The 22,427-nt window shown below is 42.0% G+C and overlaps 3 protein-coding genes and 1 non-coding gene across 7 annotated transcripts; 1 reads left to right on the forward strand and 3 right to left on the reverse strand.

Moving 5' to 3' along the window:
• Positions 1-328: 328 nt before the first annotated feature.
• On the forward strand, positions 329-2,461 carry LOC144713697 (Ankyrin repeat family protein). Of its 3 annotated transcripts, none has more exons than XM_078588363.1 (3): positions 329-711; positions 887-1,296; positions 1,489-2,461. In XM_078588363.1, exons 1-3 carry the CDS (start codon positions 423-425, stop codon positions 2,350-2,352), a joined length of 1,563 nt encoding a protein of 520 aa, XP_078444489.1. In that variant the 5' UTR covers positions 329-422; the 3' UTR covers positions 2,353-2,461. The 3 variants fall into 3 exon arrangements, with proteins under 3 accessions (XP_078444489.1, XP_078444490.1, XP_078444492.1); XM_078588364.1 differs by having other exon boundaries at positions 539-711; positions 814-1,296; XM_078588366.1 differs by having other exon boundaries at positions 539-711; positions 844-1,296.
• A 4,750-nt stretch (positions 2,462-7,211) lies between these two features.
• On the reverse strand, positions 7,212-9,549 carry LOC144713814 (E3 ubiquitin protein ligase RIE1-like). The gene is made up of 5 exons (XM_078588507.1): positions 8,947-9,549; positions 8,527-8,646; positions 8,269-8,401; positions 8,029-8,184; positions 7,212-7,487 (listed from the first exon to the last, which is right to left on the reverse strand). Exons 1-5 carry the CDS (start codon positions 9,417-9,419, stop codon positions 7,332-7,334), a joined length of 1,038 nt encoding a protein of 345 aa, XP_078444633.1. The 5' UTR covers positions 9,420-9,549; the 3' UTR covers positions 7,212-7,331.
• Positions 9,550-17,184: 7,635 nt separating this feature from the next.
• On the reverse strand, positions 17,185-19,826 carry LOC144714038 (uncharacterized). Of its 2 annotated transcripts, none has more exons than XM_078588777.1 (2): positions 19,314-19,826; positions 17,185-17,864 (listed from the first exon to the last, which is right to left on the reverse strand). In XM_078588777.1, exons 1-2 carry the CDS (start codon positions 19,658-19,660, stop codon positions 17,855-17,857), a joined length of 357 nt encoding a protein of 118 aa, XP_078444903.1. In that variant the 5' UTR covers positions 19,661-19,826; the 3' UTR covers positions 17,185-17,854. The 2 variants fall into 2 exon arrangements, with proteins under 2 accessions (XP_078444903.1, XP_078444902.1); XM_078588776.1 differs by lacking the exon at positions 17,185-17,864 and adding an exon at positions 17,894-19,026.
• Positions 19,726-19,835, reverse strand: LOC144714058 (U5 spliceosomal RNA). The gene has a single exon (XR_013584221.1). It is a non-coding gene; the product is annotated as a U5 spliceosomal RNA (small nuclear RNA).
• Positions 19,836-22,427: the final 2,592 nt, after the last annotated feature.

A 22,427-nucleotide genomic window follows, 5' to 3' on the forward strand; every position in this document is an offset into this window, starting at 1 on the left:
TGATGATCATCGAATCACACCTACATATAATAGACAATGAGTGATTCTTAATACAACTCACCAATTTCACTACCTTTTGTCTCAATAGCTACTTGGAAGTATTACACTGATTCCACCTTTTGTGATGATCAGACGGCTGAGAACACAGATTCCACCTCGCTCAAGACAGCCTTTAACGCGGCCTTACTCTCTCCAAAGTCAAAGTCAAGCGGAAAAACATTTACCCATCAGCAGAAATTGTCTACTTGCAGAAACTAACATCACCACGCAAATAAACCAACTTGCATATAAAAATGTGAGGATAATATCTCACTGAAGACATCATCAATCCCTCCCATTAGCCAATTCTTCACGCACCAAGTTTTGCTTCGGAGAGATGGCGAGAGGAAGAAGATAGCGAGCGACGGAGAAGGGACGACGCCATGGCTCTCTTGCCGCCGTCGAGCCAGCTGGCCTTCTTCGATGCCGTCCGTTCCGGCGATCTGGACTCGATCCAACGGCTGGTTGAGAGGGCAGGGGAGGGCCAGGCGATGGCATCTCTCATGGCGATTCAGGACGATGACGGCCAGACTGGGCTCTATATCGCCGCTGCGAACAACATGGATGATGTATTCGGGTACCTGTTGAAGTTCTACGACTTGGAGACAGCGTCGATCAAGACGAAGGCGGGGACTACCGCTCTCCATGCCGCCGCCAAGGGCGGCCATACCAGTGAGAATCGTTCCCTAATCCAAATTAGAGTTACCCATCGGCGTTTTTCCGCTGATTTGTCCTTCTGATTGATTGATTATCTATCTGGGCTTTTTTTATCAGAAAGCCGATGTTTTTCCCCTTGTTTTTCAGTGTAATTTGACGCCGGAACTCACTAAACTCAGCTGGTGTTCAGGCATCGTTAAAGAACTTCTGGCCCGGTGGCCGGAGCTCTGCAGGATCTGTGATTCAACGAGCACCAGCGCTCTCTACGTGGCTGCTTCAGCGGAGCACTTTGAGACGGTGAAGGCCATTCTAGACGTGGATCCCAGCTGCGTTCGGATCGTGAGAAAGAACGGCAAGACTTCGGTTCATAACCGGGCGAGATTTGGTAGCCATCAGATCGTCAAGGCTCTGATCGAACGCGATCCCGGAGTGGTTTCGATTGCAGATAAGAAATGCCAAACCGCGCTTCACATGGCCGTAAAGGGCAAAGACTTGGATATCGTTGAGGAGCTTCTCTCTGCCGACCCCTCTATCCTGAACGCGCGCGATAAGAAGGGCAACACCGCTCTGCATGTAGCCACCAGAAAATGGCGCCCAGAGGTAAATTTGTAACTGGGTATCGTTTAAAAAGTCTCCATTTCCTGTCGAATCCTCTTTCCCCGCTGAAAAAAGCTGCAAATGGTAGATGTCAGAAACTCAGATCTCTGTTTTATTTCCCTTAGATTGGCTTTCTGAGGCGCTTAGCCCAAGACTTTCTTTACTTCTTTTTAATGTACAGTGTGTTTCTCTCAGATAGTACGCCTGCTGCTAAGTTATCGATCGATAGAAGTGAACGCGCTGAACAACGAGAGGAAGACGGCGATGGATTTAGCGGACGAGAGCCCGTACGAGCACGCGCTGGAGACGCGGGAAATCCTCATCGAGGCGGGGGCGCAGCATGCAAGCAACGTGCTACGCGGAGACGCGGCCTCGGACGAACTGCGAAAAGAAGTGAGCGATCTGAAGCAGGACTTAGACTCTCAGCACAAGCAGAACCTGAAGACGAACAGAAAGGTCTACGATATCGCCAAGGAGCTGAAGAAGCTGCACAGGGAAGCCGTCCAAAATACCATCAACTCGGTGACTGTTGTGGCAGTTCTCATAGCTTCTATCGCCTTCACGGCTATCTTCAACCTGCCGGGCCAGTACGATTCAAACGGAAGGGCCAATATAGCGGAGGAAGTTGGATTCCGGGCGTTTTGCTTACTCAACGCCATGGCCTTGTTCATCTCTCTCGCTGTCGTCGTGGTGCAGATAACGCTGGTGGCGTGGGAGACTAAGGCCCAGGAGAGGATCGTTAAGGTGGTTAATAAGCTTATGTGGGCGGCCTGCGTGTGTATCTGCGGAGCCTTTCTGAGCATTGCCTTCGTCGACGTGGGACAAGTGGCGCCGTGGATGGCCATCACCGTGGCGGCATTTGGTGGGCCGATGATCTTTGGAACGTTGGCTTTGATGGGTTATTTGGTTTTCAGGCAGTGGTTTAGATCTCAGGATGATTCTCAGAGGGCAATCAGGAGGAGCCGCAAGAGCAGATCCTTCTCTTGGTCTCGCAACTCGGGCTATTCTGACCCTGAAGTTGAACCCTCTGACCACGATAAGAGCTTCTACGCTTTGTAAATGTTGAATCAGCCACTTTGTCTTGACCTGTTGCAGGTTTTCTGCGGCCTATATGGGTTGAGAGATGTTCTTTTGTAAATAATGTGATAAAGATCATGTTATGCCTCGAGTATTAGTTCTAAGATTGGCTGTGTGCCCTTGTGGGTGAAAGGTTAAAAAGATCAGATGGGTCAAACGGATAGGGCGGGAGCAATTTGACCTCAGTGATGGATGATTGTTTACTGTGGGGCAACGCATTGGTTCTCGGTCTTCATTGACCTATGTAGAATTTTTTGTACGGCGTGCAAGATAGGATCTTGGGATCCTGTCAGGGTTATTTCCAGTATTCGCTTTAGGGCGGTTTTCTTGAAATAAATGTGGGTCTACCCTAAAGAGGCCAGCCAAGAAGTTGTTGAGTTGGGCCCATTTTGGGCTGTGTAGATGCTTTCAAATTGGGCACTAGTGCCCATCTGGGCATTTAGCCATTGTTATTTTTCTATACTCTCTTTCTATGATTTGCTCTCTTTGCTTCAAACATCCCTTCTTGATAGAAATCTACAACCAGGTCTCTATCCGTGCACTTGATGGATTCAAGTTCTCCATCCATGATCTCACCTTGCAAATATTAACCATCATAACAGGCTAGCTCCTTATCTAATGACATATGCCAGGAAAAGGGATTGAATGAGAGATTTCATGGTTGTCTCTTTTAATGAGAATCAGTCCTTGTGCAGGCTCCTCTAAAAGGAAGAGCAAATTTCTTTTTTGTCTTAACCATCATGCTATTGATCCGATGGCACAAAAAATGTGGACCTAACAGTGTAGAACAGAAGCTGTATTCTGTGGATATATTTAAAGTGTTTAATTTCATGGTTAGGGAGTCATAGGTCATAGTCAAATGCAACCATCCGTTCACATAATGTCATTGGTGTCTCTATTGTAAGGACTTGCACAATTAAAACATCAATCAACCTGATTGATAATAAAGTATAAAAGCACAAAAAAATGCATACGGATGAGTTCACTCAATTCTTCCCATGAAGAGCAACAGCTCTCTCCTTGGTGTCTCCACTTGAATGGTAATGCCATCAATACTCCTCATCATATGAGCAGGATTAGGCAGTGTTACTATATCTGGATATTTTGATCTTTTTTCTCAAATATTATAGGAATAGGAATGGTGAGTATTATGTTCAACAATAAGTCAACACTACATTATAATGTCATCATAATTCACTTATCACTTGACATATATACGGACTTCATCACAAACCTCGCACAGGTATAATACCAGATATTGTTTTTATTAATGAATTCAATAAAAACATCAACGTGTGATTGTCTTTTAGGCCATATGATTTCATCCCTAATAAAATATAATAACATTTAAACTAAGATATATATTTAATTAAAAAGTATGGATTTACTATGTGTTATTTAATATTTTTCAACTACGGACTTCAAATGATAAATAAGTATCTATTTTGGAATAATTTATAATATATTATAATCAGATAACTAGAAAAGTATGAGATACATCAAATTATCTGCTTGGGTCAGAATTTTTCTATCCCAGTTCATGGACCACAACATCATGCCCATTGAGTTACTTTGGTTTTCCAATAACCTCTTAACAAGCATACACCAAATTCTACCTGATGTTATTATTTTCTTATCTTCGTCTGGAGCACATGCCAACTCTAATATTATAGGAGTGTCTCTTTTGAGCATTTCATCAGTGCTTGAGGTCCAACCCGACACCCTCATGTTGATTTCATGATTTCCCCTAAAGACTCCCAATTCCCTTTGTCCTGGCCTTCATCTCCCATCCTTGAAACAATCCCACGTCTTACAATTATGCCTTGTCAACCTTGATTGTTCTCCTCTGCAAACACAAGTAAATGTCCGAATAGTTGAATTATAGAGAGATAAATAAAATTATGTCATTTAATAAACACATAAAAAAACTAATATCATATAAATTAACTTCCATATTTTCCATAATATTACGTCAAATTATTGGTTAGAGCACTCTTCACAATGATACTAATTCTTTTTAAAAAGTATAGAATGAAATAAAAAGCCTCACTTCTGTCTGTCAGTACTATATGAGGACACTTAAGTTTAATCAACCTTTGTACATTTATTAACCATATTCATTTCCATATTGCTCCAAAATGTGAAATAATAGATATATAGAGCCCAGATAAGTATATCTGAAAAATATGAGTATGGTACATCTGTTATAAATCAAGATTTCTTAACCTTAGCTTCAATAAAATGGAAAATTCTACCTCTACATATTTGGCAACATGTTGAAAAAAGTCATTTTGTTTTGGTACTTGCTAATTTTCATCATTTTAGTTTTAATTTAATAATGTATTTTATCTCATTAGAGAATTATATCGTGAAAAGTACTTTTCTCCCATCTTATGTCATCGCCAACAAATTATTCTTTGGGTGTTGTCACAGTCATGATGATATAACAAATAATCAACACATTTTTCATAAGTTCATTTTTTATTTCAACATATATATTAAGCCTCAAATGGCTTAGAGACTCTTCCCAGCCTTGATCAAAATACAAATCCCATTCATACATGGATCAGTCAAGAGTCATTAAAATCTGTTTCAAATTAAATGAGATGTTCATATTTTCATCCCTACTAAAGAAATTGGTCTTTTTAATTACGAAAATGGGCCAAATATTAATAAATACTTATCATCATATGTTTACGTGTATTTCTGGTTGTTTGGTTGTATGTCTCTCCTCTTCATGGAGTGGCATACTTTGATTCATGCATACCTTGAAAAAACTAAACTCCAAACCAATTTAACATTTTTTTCTATCATAATGTTGAGATCTATACTTTCATTTGGACCCAATTTCAAATGAATTGATGAATAATGGAGGGAAAATTCAGAGCTTGTACAAAGGTGATTTTCAATAACTGTATACAGCCAATAAATTGAGACCCAATCATGACATGGAATATTTACAGACCCCAAGGTTATCTTGTTATTTATAAATTATTTTAGACAAGTTAACAATAATTTATCTAGAAAAATGATTACATTGGTGGATTAAGCTCAATTTTCTACATTCCTCTCTCAGTGATGTCCATTTTTTGGTTTGACTGCTTCCCTCAGTCTTCCATGATCCATGTCCAAAAAAAACTGGGATTAAAAAGCAAACTGAATCCTTATCTCTTTGTCAAACGGTCTAGATTCTCATAGGCTATTTTGAATCTTGTAAATACAGATTTTGATAATTTAATTCAAGAAAAAAATTATATAACATATCATAGACTAAACATTTATAACGTTTATATGATTTGGATGTTCAAGTGAACTATGATTGCCTTTCATATCAAATCACCAGTGACTAAAATGTAAAGATATAGGTTTGTGAACCTCTCTATAGTACGTTTATGGGTTTGTGATCAATTCAAAGATTATTCCAAACTAAATTCCATTTTTTTGTAAACCATATTTTTGGTACAGGAGAAAAAGCATAGTGGAAAAGAACATATTTTTGTTTAGAAGCTTTCAAAGTGGAAAAAAACATTTTTGTAATTTTTTTTTTGATTTTGTTCTTACCTAACTCTTATAGGTACTGGTCAAGAGATTGACTATTGTGGAAGAAGAAATAAACATAGGGAAAATTGAATGAACGGACGATGAAAAAACAAACACCAAGAAAAATGAAAGCACAATGAGTTGTGCAAAAGGGGAGGAATACTGAAGTATTTTATTTTAGTACTTTTACGTCTAATTTAAAAACATTTACAATGAAGAAAGTTTTTCTTCAGAATTCTTCATATTCATAAAAGTTTCTTGGCCTTTCAAGGACAAGCAAGACAAAGCTCAAGGGAGTATTTTTGTTCTTTAGTACCTGTATTGAAACACAGAGTCATCCTAAACCTGTGTGATTGACAGAGACAACTCTGGAGTGAACTTGGGCCAAATTTGTCCTTGTAGTCACAAGTTCAATGTTTGGTTTTTACATTATTTTTTGTTTGTTTACGATTATGATTTTTGGAATGAATCGATCACTCATTTATGTATATTGGAAGAGAAACGCACCAATAAACATTAATACACCAAATAAGTTTATTTGCCCTCTCTATCTGATCTACAAATAAGTTATTCAATTATCAATTTAATTCTAATTGAATTCTTCATTAATAAGCTTTGCCTCACCTCTGATAATTGCTGGTCCATGTGTCATTCACATAAGGACCTAGACGAATTTCCTCAATCGTCTATTGCATCCTTAATAAAGATTAATGGAATAACTTCATCAACACATCAATTCTGAGTCAGAAAATGAACTACGTAAAGGATTGCATAGTTATTGATTCAGAAGCTGGACTTTTGAAACTCACTAATGAATACACTGACAAGATTCTATGGCTTCGATATTCCACCACTTGATCTCTTGATGAGTGCCGTTGCCCAAACAAAAATAAGACAGTACAACAGGTGCACACTTGTATAGTGAATTGGGAAAGGAAGGAATAAAGTATGATTAACTTGAGTAAAATGGACCAATCTCACAGAGATTTGAGCGTATCCTCTTTCAGCAGAACATAAAATGGGCATGAAATTTCAATACTTTAAACAAAATTATGACAGTCAACTGAACTTATCTAACATTAGTTAAAGTTTAAGTTGCTGATCGTCAGTCCAACTGCTATTAAAAATAACTAATAGGCATAAATGACCAAAGCCAAAGATGTCAAAATCTTGCTCTCGCATTTAGAGATGTGCACTCTACTTAAGGATGTCCAGCCTTTACTGTCAGATCCTTCATTGGAGATAAGCAAAACAATGGATAAAAGACATTGGATTGAAAGAACTGTTTGATAGATTGTGCATAGCTTAGGAAAAAAATATCTTATTAATACTTATGTTTTCGTTTATATACAAGTAAAGGAAGAACAGGCAATGGATGGAGACGATTATTATATGTAACTTCTCGCGTTTATTTCCTTCTCTTATTCATTTCCCTTCAGGATGTTGTATTTGCACAAGGGACAAGTGGCGTTGATTCGAAGCCATCTTGTAATGCAGCTTGAATGAAAGTGGTGGTTGCATGGTAGGGCATGAAGCTCTGCTCCATCTTCATATGCTGTTAGACAGATACAGCATTCCTGGATTCATAGTAGAGATAACTTAACATAAACAAACAATAAATTTAAATTTATACAGAGTTCATCCCAAGTGTAAAAAAATCATCCACTTAAGAGTTTAAGAGATCCAAAATACACGGGACATGACAAAGTGAAAAACATAAAACAGAAACATTGAAAAGAGACCAATTAGTCCAAATATATCATGAAGTCAAACGATAATAAATTTTACCCAAGGAAAAAATAAAGAACTATAAAGTGTAAAAAAATCTAAAGAGATCTCAAATATATAGGACATAACAAAAGAGGAAAACATCCAACAAGTAGAGATTAAAAAGACGACGATGACTCCAAGATATCAAATTTTATCCAAGAAAAGAAAAAATTTAAAGATATCAAAATGACATAGGACATAACAAAATTGAATAATATAAACCGAGTAAAGGTTGTAAGGAAAACAAAACTCAAGGGTGTTTCATAGTGATCAATGAAAAAAAGCAAGATTCACGCATCCCTAATAGATCTGATAAAGTATCTTAAAATTAAAATCTGAAAAGTGTACCGCATCTTCTTGCAGTATCAACTGGCCATTCGTTTCTTCATCACCATCAACAGGAACCATTCTTCCGGCTTCGGCGGGCTCTTTAGATTCATCAGAGCAAAATTGGACGAACCTGTAATTGGGAAGAATATTGATATCTGCATCTGAAGCACCTTCCTGTCGACAAAAGAATACAGAGGTAAGAAATCTTAATTAAAAGTTTTTTTTTCCTTCCAGAAAAAAAAGAGTAAGAATTCTCGCCTGTCCGGCCAAGGCATAAAGGATGGCAATTATAAAAGGTAGACAACAACACAGCGCAACGCCAATCACACATGCCAAAGCCACGCAGAGAATCGCAAAGAACACATCAACTGCCAGAAACACAACAACCAACCTGGAAAAAGAATATTGATATTTTGAAATTATTTTTGCTGCATTCAGACAAAAAACCATCAACAAAAAATGAAGATAAACCCTTCAAGTAAGAAAGAAAGACATGAAAATGTCCCTAGTGCGTACCAATAAAGCGTGGGAGCTTTTTGGATTAGGGTTTCGCCACCAGAGACAACCCAGTAGAAACCAACTGTCCACCAGAGGAAGGACAGCACCGTGTTCAGTGACTCGCATCGTTTTGCCATTCTGAAAGGAAAAAACATCCATAACATTAATCAAATTCCAGTCTAAATTTGCAATTTCTTTCCCAACCAAACATCATATTCAAATCTCAGTTTAATTCACTAATGATAGGTAATACTTAAGGATAAACCTGCCCGTCGCAGAATAATCTTCAAGAGCTCAAGAAACTAAGGGTCATAAACAAAATTTCAAACCCCCCACTGAAAGATACAAATAACTTCAAGAGGTGCGACAAAAGCACAAATTTTGATGTAATTGATCGAAGCGGAAGAACAAATAAGAAAAGATTGGAATTTCACGAACCTGGCCGAACGCCCCCCATTTCGGGTGCCCGGATCCACACCCAGATCATCCTCATCGCTATCATTTCCTTCCGAATCAGTCACATCAGATAACCCATCTTCAACGCTTCTCCTCCTCCTCCTCCGACGGAACTCCACAAAGACCAAAGTCACATGGATGACAGATTGCAGCGCATATCCAGCAATCCAAATCCTAATCGGCACGTTGGGCCGTTCCGCGACGGTGCTCGCGAGAGTGCTCATTGCAGTCAAGGCAAAGGCGAGATTCCAAACAATATCGAGGGCGACGACGGGCCTTGAATAGCCCCATTGAATCCTCCTCTCTTCAATCTGCGATGCGGCCGTCTCTCTGACCATCGCTGAAGCGCCTCGGCGACCTACGGCGCGATCGATCACCGCTGCGATTCGATTCCGGCTGACTCCGCCGCCCCGACGGATTAGCGGCTCGGATTGATCTTCCGCCATAGTCGACATCGCATACCGCGCGCCAATTCTCGATCTTCTTCCCCAGATTCCTTCGATTCCCGAAAGCAGAGTTCTTCCACGCCTCTCGCTCGTCGTCTCTGCTCTTCTCTTTGGCGCCGAACTCGCTGTCTCGAATCCCTTCTAGGGTTCGGCCGTCGGGTCAGAACAATCGGGTCGGGTCGGAATTATCGGTCGGGTTGGAACCGGATCGAGTCCGATAAAATCGGGTAAGGTGGGATCTAATCGGGTCGGGGTGGATCGAATCGGGCCGGGTTGGAAATCGGATCGGGTTGGGATGGAAATCGGATCGGGTCGGGTCGGAACTCGGACCGGGTCCAATAAATTGGGTCGGGTTGGGTCCAATCGGGTTGGGTCTAATCGGGTCGGTTGGATCTAATCAGTCCGATAAATCAGAAGTATCGGTCGGGTTGGAATCGGATTGGATCCGATAAATTGGGTAAGGTTGGATCTAATCGGGTCGGGTCGGAAATCAAATCGGGTCGGGTCGGAAATCGGACTGGGTCCAATAAATCAGGTCGGGTCGGAATTATCGGTCGGGTTGGAACCTGATCGGGTTCAATAAATCGGGTAAGATTGGATCGAATCGGGTCGGGTCGGAAATCGGATCAGGTCAGGCCGGAAATCGGATCCGGTCGGGTCAGAAATCGAACCGGGTCCACTAAATCCGGTCGGGTTGGATCTAATCGGGTCGGGTTGGATCGAATTGGGTCAGGTCAGAACCGGATCGGGTCTGATAAAATCGGGTAAGGTTGGATCTAACCGGGTCGGGTTGGATCTAACCGGGTCGGGTTGGATCTAACCGGGTCGGGTTGGATCGAATCGGGGCGGGTTGGAAATCAGATCGGGTCGGGATGGAAATCGGATCGGGTCGGGTCGGAAATCGGACGGGGTCCAATAAATCGGGTTGGGTTGGGTCTGATCGGGGCGGGTCGGAATTATCGGTCAGGTTGGGGTTGGATTGGGTCCGATAAATTGGTTAAGGTTGGATCTAATCGGGTCGGGTTGGATTGAATCGGGTCGGGTCGGATATCGGATCCAGTCGGGTCGGAAATCTGGTCGGGTCGGGTCGGGTCGGAAATCGGACTGGGTCCAATAAATCAGGTCAGGCTGGATCTAATCGGGTTGGGTCAGAATTATCGGTCGGGTTGGCATCGGATCAGGTCCGATAAGGCGGGTGAGGTTGGATCTAATCGGGTCGGGTCGGAATTATTGGTCAGGTTGGGATCAGATCGGGTCAATCAATCGGGTCGGGTTGGCCCAATAGGTTCGGTTACATGGGCCGGAATTAGACAGACAGAATGGGACGGTAAGGATATACAGTCAGTCTTTCGTCAAAGGGGCTGCAGTTCTGCTCCCAGCTGAGGAGCAGGACTGGATGTATGACGGAACAGATGGGAGGACGGTTGTAAAATTTGTATAACTTACCAGCACAATGTGACGGAATGGAAGGCCTGCATGCTTCCCTTCTGTTCACTTTGACTGATGACTGAACGGATATTAGACTAGACATCTTTCGTTGGGGTTGGAGCATGCATACCCACGCGCGTCTGAGCCCCTGCACGAGCATGAGGTCAGATGATAAAGTTAAAATTGTGTCTAAACTGTAACGGAATAGTGCAAAATTGTGTAATTTTGTTCAAATGGAAATCATTTCATTAAACTTTGCCTAAAGTGTAATAGTCACTTTCACCATTTTATTACATACCTCATAAATGAATTTCTCAAACTCTAAACTTAAATGTACTGAGAATCAAGATGTCAGGCTGCCTCGGAAACTCAATCTGACATTTTCTTTCAACCCTTTCAACCAATCAATACAACCTTGTAAAGTAGCTTTTACTGAAACTCAAGCAGTTTCATGAAAATTAGATTTCTACCTTCTGATGCCCTTTTCATTTTAGTCATTACCAAAAGGTCTGGAAATCAGCCAAAATCTTCTAGACCATCTGGCATCTTATGTGTACTTTAGTTCTGATTTATGTTAATAGGAAGTGAAGTGTTAGAAGGTGCAACTCTAGGAGCAAAAGGAGAAAAAAAAACAGTTAATATGACTCCAATTGCCATAACATAAGTAATTAGTATTCTCATCATCAAAACATTTTTAATTACTAATGACTCCCAAAAATACTATTGATTACCCCAAGAAACCACACACTCAGGTCATAAAATTTATAATGCAGGTTGAAAAGAAAACAAAACTAGGGTGAAAAATATAAATTGTGATAAATAACACTAGTCCGTCCATTGGACAAAAATGATCATTTGTTAGTCTTCAACCTCTTCCATATATTTCATGTCTTTTTCAACAACCTTGTTATCCTCCTTTCAAAACCATCAGATCATAGTCATCAACAAGGCAGTTGTATAACCTTCAAGGAAGCCCTATTTAATGTAATTATGCACCTTCCAACTGAGCTAAAACATTAGGGTTTTAATTCATCCTTTGTATTTTTGAGATTATTCAATAAAAAATATAAACATATATTCACTTAGTACACAGCCAGTGACAAATATGGGTCATCTCCACTGGGAACAGTGATTGATGATTCAATATTTTTAAAATAATGATTTTTGTGGTGAGAAGAAATACGACATCAAGTGATGTTAAAATGTGACGCAAGATAGTGATAAGATGATGATAGAACTTAAGATGATAGTACTTAGTATTATAGTTAAGATGATGATAGTAGTTAGTAGAATAAAGTAAATGAAGACAATAAGGGGAGGAGTGACTGGGCGAGGTAGAGAGTAAGTAGTATAAAGTAAATGATGCGTAAGTTAACAAGACAATGATGTGACGGTGGTACGACGTGACTTGACAGTGTACAAAAGCGATGTGATGGTGAGACATGATAGTGAAATCAACCTAAGGTAATGACAAGATCGAGAAAGAATAACGTAAGGCGATGATACTTAGCGTAGATCATTACGTTCCATCAACATCATGTCAATTTGCAAGTGCATGTAAGCTCCCCCTCTTCTCTATTGCATCTTCCCACGCACCTAGGACACTAAGAACAAACTTTATGGATATCAAAAACTCATTATCTTTCAATCAGCCCACATAAGTAGGGAATGGGTTTAAGGATAATTTTGACAAGGACCCACACATCTATTTATAGATAAAAGGGCATGGATGGAAAGAGGGGGTGAGAACAAAGCATCCTCAAATTTTCAGCTCAATCAAACTTCTAGATCGTCAGATATCAAGTTTAGAAGTTGGCACAATCATAGATGTCCTTTATTTATCTCTCCTCATCATTGACGTTGATACTTTCTCATTTTCCATTAACAGGTGACATGTCCAATTGTCAACCATTTAATGATTGGCACGATCCCCTCGTCTTTTGTGGTCGTACGCTCCAAGAGTGCCACCCGTACATGTAATAAAGAAAAAAAAAATGAATTATTAAATATATTTATTTAAGTCTTGCGACATGGCCATGCATTGCCGCGCACCACATCACAAAATTATTTTTTTTCCTTTTCTAGTGAATGACATGCTGACATGTGTTATTCACATTAGAAGAGGGCGAGATATTCCCCAACAATTGCTTGACATGGCATGTGTTTCTGCATGCCACATCGGCATTTATATCTCTTTTTAATCAATTGTAGCAGTACGCATCTGCGCCACATGTATTGCCAAAAAATTTTATTTAATTTTCTCTCTATTTACGAATCACATTTATTTGATTTAAGTCTCTTTTATCCTTGGTCCACATCACCTCCTGCAAATAAAATATAAAAATGTCAGATGATGATTGGTGCATTATGGCATCGCAATCCACAATGCCATAATTGCTCCTTTTCACAATGATTAGCACAATTAATCATTGTGGATGCTTTTGATTGGCCACCATTTGATCTAATTGAATGGTGACATGTGGCAGGGCGCATTTTTAAGGGACATTTTTATTAATAAATCATAAATATAATATATATATATATATATATTAACTTAGAAAATTCATATCCCCAATAATATAAGGTTAACAAATTTGTCATAAAAATTCTAAATCATAAAATTATGTTTTTTAAGAATATGAGGTCGAAACAAATCCTTAAAAATATGATTAAATCCATAAAAAATCAGAATATCACTCTGAAAATAGATTTAATCATTTAAAGGTTTATAACGCACATTTATAATTATTTTAATGCATAGACGTGTAAATTTCCTAGAAATAACCTAATAATTTACATGTTATCACACATACAAAGATACTCTTTTGTCAAAAAGAACAGTTTAGGGAATAAAAAACTTGGCCTTGTTCTTCCACCAAGATATGGTGTTAAGAATGACATAATCCTTGTCAAAATGTTCTGCTACTTCATCCAGGATCATCAGCTACCATGGTGCTAAGAAAAGAGATGAGTAGGTAACTCTTATATCGTAGATACTGTACAGAATGCCACATTTTTCTCCATGTTATCATTTATGACTACTTATTGTGATTTTTATCAGTAGCCCGCTTCATTGTCATTTGCAATGTATTTGTCTAGCTCTTCACATATGACTTGTTTAACTTTTGGATACACTCCACAAAACTTCACATATGTAATAGAGGTAACAACCTGCACATGAGCAAAGTTGCTGATGGCGAGGACGCCAATACATCACCGTCAAATGCGTCGCCACGATCAACCGGAGTCAACACGCCTACTATGGACCCAACGACGAAGTCAACTAAAGTCAACCCACCATGGTCAACCAAAGTCAACACCAAATTCAACACGCCGCAACCGTCGACAAGCACGTCTCCACCCGCGCACGTCCCTACGCGTGTCATGACACGACACCAGAGGCAGATCCACAACTGTCCTTTGGCGTGACACGACGCACGTCTTTGATTTCTCGTCTCTAATTTCTCGTCATTTCTCTTTCCTCCAAGGCCTATATATAGGCCATTGTTTTCAAGAAACACTTAGGCGGTCATAATTTCAAGAATGGAGTTTTGTTTAACTCTTCTTGGAGGACTGCCCAGCCTCCCCTATCCCTCTTAACCCTAGCCGTCGCCGCCGTCGCCGCCACCTCGCGACGTCGGCCTTCCATCCTCTCTCCTTTCTCTCTCGCCATCCTCTCTCTCTCTTTCTCTCTCTCCCTCTCACCCTCTCTCTCGCCCAAGGCCGCCTAGGCAGCCCCGCCAGGGCCGCCTTGGCCGCCCCATCCAAGGTCGCCCAAAGCTGCCCAGGCAGCCCCGCTAGGGCCGCCCGGGCCGCCTCAGCCAAGGCCGCCCAAGGCCGCCCAGGCAGCCCCGCCAGGGCCGCCCAGGCCGCCCTAGCCAAGGCCGCCCAGGCAGCCCCGCCAGGACCGCCCAGGCCGCCCTAGTCAAGGCCGCCCTAGTCAAGGCCGCCCAAGGCCACCCAGGCAGCCCCGCCAGGGCCGCCCAAGCCGCCCTAGTCAAGGCCGCCCAGGCAGCCCGCCAGGACCGCCTAGGCCGCCCCAGCCAAAACCGCCCAAGGCCGCCTAGGCAGCCCCGCCAGGGCCGCCCAGGCCGCCCCAGCCAAGGCCGCCCATCTAAGGCCGCCAGGGCGCCGCCGCCGCCCGACGCCGGTGCTCGCCTGTCATCCACGCCGACGCCTCGGCTTCATACTGGAGCATACTGCGAGCCGGACGCTGCCCCGAACCCCGCAAGGGGGCGACTCCCCCCTTGACCCCCCGCTAACTGACCACGCAGTTGGATCTGCGACACCCTGTCGTAGCGCACGTCAGTCATCCCACAAACAACGCCCACGCCCAAGCACTCCGGCCTTTGAGCAACCAGGCCGAGTCTCAACCAGGGCTATTCAACGCCTGGAACGTCCAGATCCCATCGTCCAGTGGGCCTCACAATGCTCGAATTCGTCCAGCCGCGTCACAATCAGAATTTCCCGCATCCTCTTCACGCACTACGGTGCAGAGGTACGCTTGAACTCTCTGGTGTTGAAGTGTTCTCCGTTCAGTATTTTCTCGAGAAGTTTCCACCGCCGTCAGACTTAGATTTGGTTTGGATTTTCTACCTCTTCTCTCTTCTTCTCGAGTGTTTCTTCGCGACGCAAATTCGTCATATTGATTTCGGTGCTTGGCATCGTCGCGGTGGGGGAAGACAGTACTTCCGCCCTCGATAAGGGTCGGAGCTGCACCACCAGATTTTCATCGGTTTTAAAGTCTGAATCCGGCCGTGTGATTTCTGCGGCTGTTTTATCCCTCAAATATCCGCTCCATCCTTAGCCGTCCACCTTCTCGTAGTCAGCCCATCTATCTCGTCGTCCCGTCCTTCGTCATCTATCCCATAGTCGTACACCCCGTAGTCATCCTACGTCAGTTGCCTTGCATATTATCATTATACTTCTTCAGTATTTGAATCATCATTTGGTAAACATGCCTTAAATCCAACTCACTTGGATGATTGGCTACAGATTTAAGTGTCATAGAGGCATCCTCAACTTTCAACATTTCAAATCACACCATGTGTCCAAAAGAGAAGTTCTTTCCTAGTAGCATGTGCGCTCATTTATTGAGCTTAAGTCTGTGATTTTTTATTCTGCCCTATGGCCATGTGTTAGCTTGCTTTGATAGAAATTTTAAACACTTGATTTTAGCCTCACACCATGACGTCTCAATGAAGTTAAAATAACATGATAAGTCTAATCATTGGCTCATTATGGCATCAATGATATGCCTTAATTTTACCTTTTCCCATGGTCTGGCAAAAAACTATGATGTGAGGCCCAAATGTTGGCCAATAACGGTGAAAGCAAATGCAACACCTAAAAACAGAAAAATGAAAGTGACTTAAATACATAAAAAAACCTTTGAATAAATCTAAAAAATATATTTATTGGCTTATATAACTAAGTTCTCTGTAAATGTAGATAATATGAAAATAACAAAAAAGTGAGAAATGTTAAGTGGATCATAAAATGGTAGTAGAAGATAATTATGCGGTAGTAATAAATGATACGATAAAATGAGATATGCAAAAGTGAGGGAGGAGGTCAATATAATAGGAAAGTATATTGCGATCTTTATATGACAAGGGGAGATAGTTACTATGTCATGTGGAGAATATAGTAATATAATGAGTACAAAATGCAGATAAAAATTTGTGACTGATTGAGGATTAGATCTGGTGAATGTGTAAATGGAGCTCAAAACAGGGTAATCAGAAATTGAAATGACATTTTAGGGAAAAACCTTGGATATAAAATGTTGCAACCCTTCTCTCTCCACACTTTTGGAGCTTGCCTTCCACTAATGACTAGTCCCCATGATTGGTCTTCATTGTCTAAAGCTTGAGTGATGACGACAATTTCATTATCATTGTCGTCTTACTCCGACAAACAGAATGATGGCAACAATTTGATCACCACACAATTAGTCTGACCCAGGTTAGTGAAGAGGCGATGACGAGTAAAATCGTCCTTGTCATCGTCATAGTGAGGACCAATGATAGAGACGATGACAATTCATCAACTTTAGCAGGAAACACTAGGGATTGCCATGTCTAGAACGTGATGCTCCAAACTTAACGAAACAGAAGACGATGAAGAGGACGATTCCCAGCATATGCAAAAAAACTGTCACATTCCCGTCACCGTGCCTCCATAGGACGTCCCGTCATGTCCCCATCACCGGGGTATATCTCCAATTATTTATAGGTGGCGTGGGTTTGCGCAAAAAAAGGGACTTTTGTGCAAAATGCCAGGAAATCTAAATGGCCACGTCACGTGGCAAAATCTCAGCCGTCAGAAAGATTAAAAGTAATGATTTTTATATGTATTTTCTGTGCGTTTTAACTTTTCAAAAAGTCAGTCACGGCCATCATCTGTGACTAGAACTGGAGGACGGAAACAAATGATGAAGTTGAACAGGCGGAACATATCGGAACAGAATTCCGTTCGGATATCCATCTAGAGTGAAAATTTTCATCATTTTCATCATTTGTTACCATTCCGTCATTCGCCAATTGAAGTAAACGGAATGGAACAGATGTCCCTGTGATGGAAAGCGAACATCCTTGAACCCACCCCTCTCAAGTACCCTTCGTCGGCACTCTTCCCCCCCCTCTGCATCTGTCGCCACTCTTAGTTCTCTCTTCCCCTTCACCAATGTCGCCTGGCCCCTCTTCAACCGGACACACACTCCCTCTCTCTCTCCGTCTCCCTCTCACCCCTCTCCCTCTCTCCGTCTGTCCCTTCTCTCCCCCTCGAAGTAGGGCTCCCCCTCTCCGCGGTCGCCGCATCTCTCCCTCTCTCTGTCTGTCGGCTCTCTGTCTCTCGACTCACTCTGTCTCTCCGCTCTCTCTCTAACTCTCTGTCGCATCTCTCCCTCTCTCTAACTCTCGGTCTGCGGATCTTGCCGTGTTGAACGCCACATCCGTTGTGGTGCTGGCAAGAGAGGTGCATCTTCTTCCCAGGTATCATCTGCCATCACTGAGTCATGTCGCTCTTTCGTTCGAGCATAAACACAGCATAAACACTTCAGAAAGTGAGGCAATAATTCAAAAATCTTTCTCTTTACGTTTAAAGAACAAGACTGAAACTAAAGAAGATGACTGAAATTCCAATCGGGTTTACAAAAAGAAACTGTTGATGAAAGAGAGAGTGGTGCAATCTGAAGAATGGGCAAGAACACAAGTTCGTTTAAGAAATATTAATTGACTCAAAGTTACAGATGTAGTTGAAGTAGAAAAATTAGTTTAAGCACAAGTTCGTTTAAGCACACCAAATGCTAATTCTGGGTTTTGATGCCACAAGATCAGAAGAAAACTTGATTTAAAGCATAAACAATTTCAGAAAGTGAAGCATTAATTCAAAAACTTTTCTCCTTACGTTTAGAGAACAAGACTGAAACCGACAATCGCAAGCTCCAAATCAACGACATGCAAAAGCGTTCTACGACACTGCGCAACGGATCAGGATTTACCCAACAAATCTCCTACACATTGCAAAAATTCCACCCTCTACCTCGGCTACTCGCTGCTCATGGCCACCGCCTTCATGCTCGCCATTGGCACCGTCGTCTTTCTCTCCTTGTCATTCATCACATTTTTATGTCTTCTAATGAGTACATCAAAATTTTCGTCATCTGATATAGTCATTTGTCATTTCCAGGATTCGTCCGTAATTTTCGTCATTCCTCACAAATGACGGATGACTAATGACGAATGATGGAACTACAATCGTTTAGTCATGTCTATTGCTATGGACGAAAACGAATGACAAAATTTAATTGACGGATGATAAAATCGTCATCCGTCTTCCAGCTCTATCCATGACGGTTGTTCTGTCACGTCACGTGTCATGGGATATATATTTTAACTTTTGTACTGATACTTTAACTTACATACACCATTTATACATAAATAGCTGATTTTTATACTTTCCCACCTATGATACATGGGGATAACTGGCTAGTTAACACACTTGTTGTCTGTTCTTTCAAATTTTCACGACATATAATAGAATCCTACCAAGTGTATTTTTTCCCGTCCCTGTCACGACCACTTTGTCATCCGTCACCTTCACTGTCACGGACCCAAAAACCGTCACTCTCACCGTCACGTCATGTTTCCGTGACGCGTGACGTGAGGGACGCGCGTGCCAATCCCTAGGAAACACCAACGTCACGTCAACGAAGACAGAACGTTTTCAAACTGACGACCAGGCGACGTTGAAGTAGAAGCAGTAATCGTCAACGGCACTCGTCATCGTCACACCATACCATGAACACTGAACCTTAAACCACCGCACAGAACGAAAACTCAAGAACAGGGGAAAAAAAACACGAAAAGCACAACGTCGTCGATCGGAGGTCGGGAAAACAGGAATCATTTCGCGGATCAAAGCAAGCGGAGATTCGGAGAAATACAAGGTTTTAGGCGGAAATGTGCAGACCTGATGAGCTCCGCACGGTCTCTGGCGTAGTCGAGGGACGCCGTCCGGACGCGATTGGAGCGCTTGGAAGAGGCGGGATGGTCGGATCGGTACAGATAGCCGTTCCGCGAGAGCGCCTCCACCAAGTCCGTCCATTCCGGCCATCGATGGGGCTGCCCTTCCTCCTCTCTGTCGCTCTCCTCGAGCCGCCTCTCGCGCTTCTTCTCCAACCCACCCTCGCCGGCGCCGCGCGAGGGTTCGAACGGCAAGCGGCCTTCGAGCTCCCGGCAGATGAACGCTGATGAGGTCGAGAAGCTTCTTCCTCCGGAACACTGCGAAAGGGAAACGTACAAACGATATTTCGACATGGTAAACAATAGTAGTATAATTACTGCCCAAGCTTTTTGATATGTTTGTTGGGAATTCCTTCTCTTGCGAGTGGACTCCCTATAAAAATTGGTGTATGCCGCTTGATGTGGCGCGCACACGGTATTCTTTAGTAAAAGGCGAAAGAATAGTTCGCTCTGTGCTCACCACGCGACTGCATGCTTGAGATTGGAATACGAGTCTGATTTTATAGCTCGACGAAAATGCTAATCTTGCGATTTCCAATATGGGATTAAACAGGCTTCTGATATGCTTGTGCCGGAGATGCCTGGGAGAAACTGATCTGCCGACGACAATTTTTTTCATTTTTTAAGTTGAATCGCTTTCGTCGAAGTAGGGCAGTATGTGTAAGAAAATTAAGAATGATTTCCTTTGCTTATTGTTGGATAATGAAAACAACTGTTTTCTTTGAGCTTTGTTTTGACGCGTAATACGATTTCAGAATGTGTTTACAGACCTCAGTCCAAATATTTTATAATCTTAATATATGATGGAAGGAAATCCAATACTAAATGTCAAAATTAGGTGTTAAAGTCAAATTGTTTTAGTAATTTATCTGTAGAAACTTTTGCCAAATAAGACTGTGATTTGCTAATTTTCTCGGGTGGGTGCTTTTTTTGTGTATCCATTATGTGAGTACTATTTGTGATTATGTAGATTCTTTTTGGATAATACTATCAAAACGTAAAATATTAAAAATTCAAGCCATCTAGGAAGGGATATTCTTTCGTGATTTGCTTGTTTAATAACTTCAGTTTTCCTGTTTGGAAATAGGGATGATTTTTATTTTTTTCCTGCTTAAAATCACAAACAACAAAGTTTATTTTATAAAACTGGAAGTTTTTAAAATATAAAATTCAAAAAGTATCAACAGTATAATCATTTCTCTTATTTATACCAAAGGATTAAAGGCATGCACACATGATTTTTATTATTTTATCATGTATAATTAAATATATTGAAAAATATTAGTGAAAAGAGTGAAAGACAATACATAAAGCATGCATAAATATAAATCAATTTTGATGGTAATTGTCTAAGTATTGGTATGAGATCATCATGTCATATGGTTGTAAAATTAGATTCCAACAATATATAAAAGTTAATGTAAATATAAAATTATGAAACTGATTTTAAAGATGTTAATAAAGTCCTACATGTGTATTAAAATGAAATAACTGAGAATGTCATGATTTTTCACCTTATGTAATGCCTTCTCAAAAATTTAAAAAAAACTATGAGACATATTTTAACACCACTCAATTTTTTGTGACCCATTAAAAAATCACACCCACGAAAAACTTATTGAATATCAACTCGAGATAAATAAATGAAATATTGATCCATGCTATCAAAGGATTCATGATTCAATGTTAGAGTTAGAGTGAAGGTGGTGAAGTTTCCACGTCAACTTATTAGGATACATGATTTGATATGACCTATTGTGATATGTGCATCTTTATTTGGATCAGATGGTAAATGCACATTTGGAAAAGGGGGAATACTACCAAACATCATGAACTCACGTTTTTGTCAGCCCAGCAGCACGAACTTTCAGTCTTGTTCAAAAAATAGCACGGGCCAATAAGAAGACGCCAAGTGGCGTCTTATTTTTTTTCCCCTCAGCGATGGTCAACTGCTGACGTGGTAGCCACCGTGGCAGCCAGGTGGACTCCACGGTGGCATCCACGTCAGCAGCCGCCCCCGATGCCGCCCGTCTCCATTCGCCGACGCCCCCCGTCTCCGTCCGCCGACGCCGCCCGTCTCCATCGAAGGCGAAGGAGAAGGAGAAGGAGAAGGAGAAGAAGAAGAAGAAGAAGAAGAAGAAGGAGAAGGAGGAGAAGAAGAAGAAGAAGAAGACGGGCGTGCCGGCGGGCGGCCGAGACGGGCGGCGCGGCGCGGCCGAGACGGGCGAGCGGCGGCGGCCGGAGACGGGCGGCGGCGGCGGCGGCCGGAGACAGGCGGCGTCGGCGGCGGACGTAGACAGGCGGCATCGGCGGCGGTCGGAGACGGGCGGCGTCGGCAGCGGACGTAGACGGGCGGCGTCGGCGGCGGATGGAGACGGGCCGCGTTGACGGCCGGAGACGGGCGGCGTCGGCGAACGGAGACGGGCGGCATCGGCGAACAGAGACGGGCAGCGTCAGCGGCTGCTGCTGACGTGGATGCCACCGTGGAGTCCACCTGGCTGCCATGGTGGCTACCACGTCAGCAGTTGACCATCGCTGACCAAAAAAAAAAGACGCCACTTGGCATCTTCTTATTGGCCCGTGCTATTTTTTGAACAAGACTGAAAGTTCATGCTGCTGGGCTGACAAAAACGTGAGTTCATGATGTTTGGTAGTATTCCCCCTTTGGAAAATTAATGGGTCGATTGGTTTGTGATGACCCATGTACCAATGATAAAAATGATAACATTAGTAAATTAAACATGAGTCTTAGACTAAGGTAGATGCTGGGGCACATGTCCACACAATGGGTAGAGTTTAGATTTAAGGCTAAGTAATCTGATTCAAAATGCTTAAGTTAGCATTTTGATGAACATCCAAAATACCAAAAATGTCTGGTCAACAATTTTATTAGTCAAAAATTGGCCACTCGGTTCCACATGTGATCAACCATGGGAGATTTCCATAATATCTCAAGAAGTCACGAAATCAAGAAATTACTTGATCTAAATTAAACTTGGATGGAGTTTGTATTTAGTATATTCAGATACCTGAACATAGTTTACATTTGACTGTAGGGTAT

The sequence above is a fragment of the Wolffia australiana genome, chromosome 16 (genome assembly GCF_029677425.1).
Source record: "Wolffia australiana isolate 7733 chromosome 16, ASM2967742v1".
Classification (NCBI taxonomy): Eukaryota; Viridiplantae; Streptophyta; class Magnoliopsida; order Alismatales; family Araceae; genus Wolffia; species Wolffia australiana.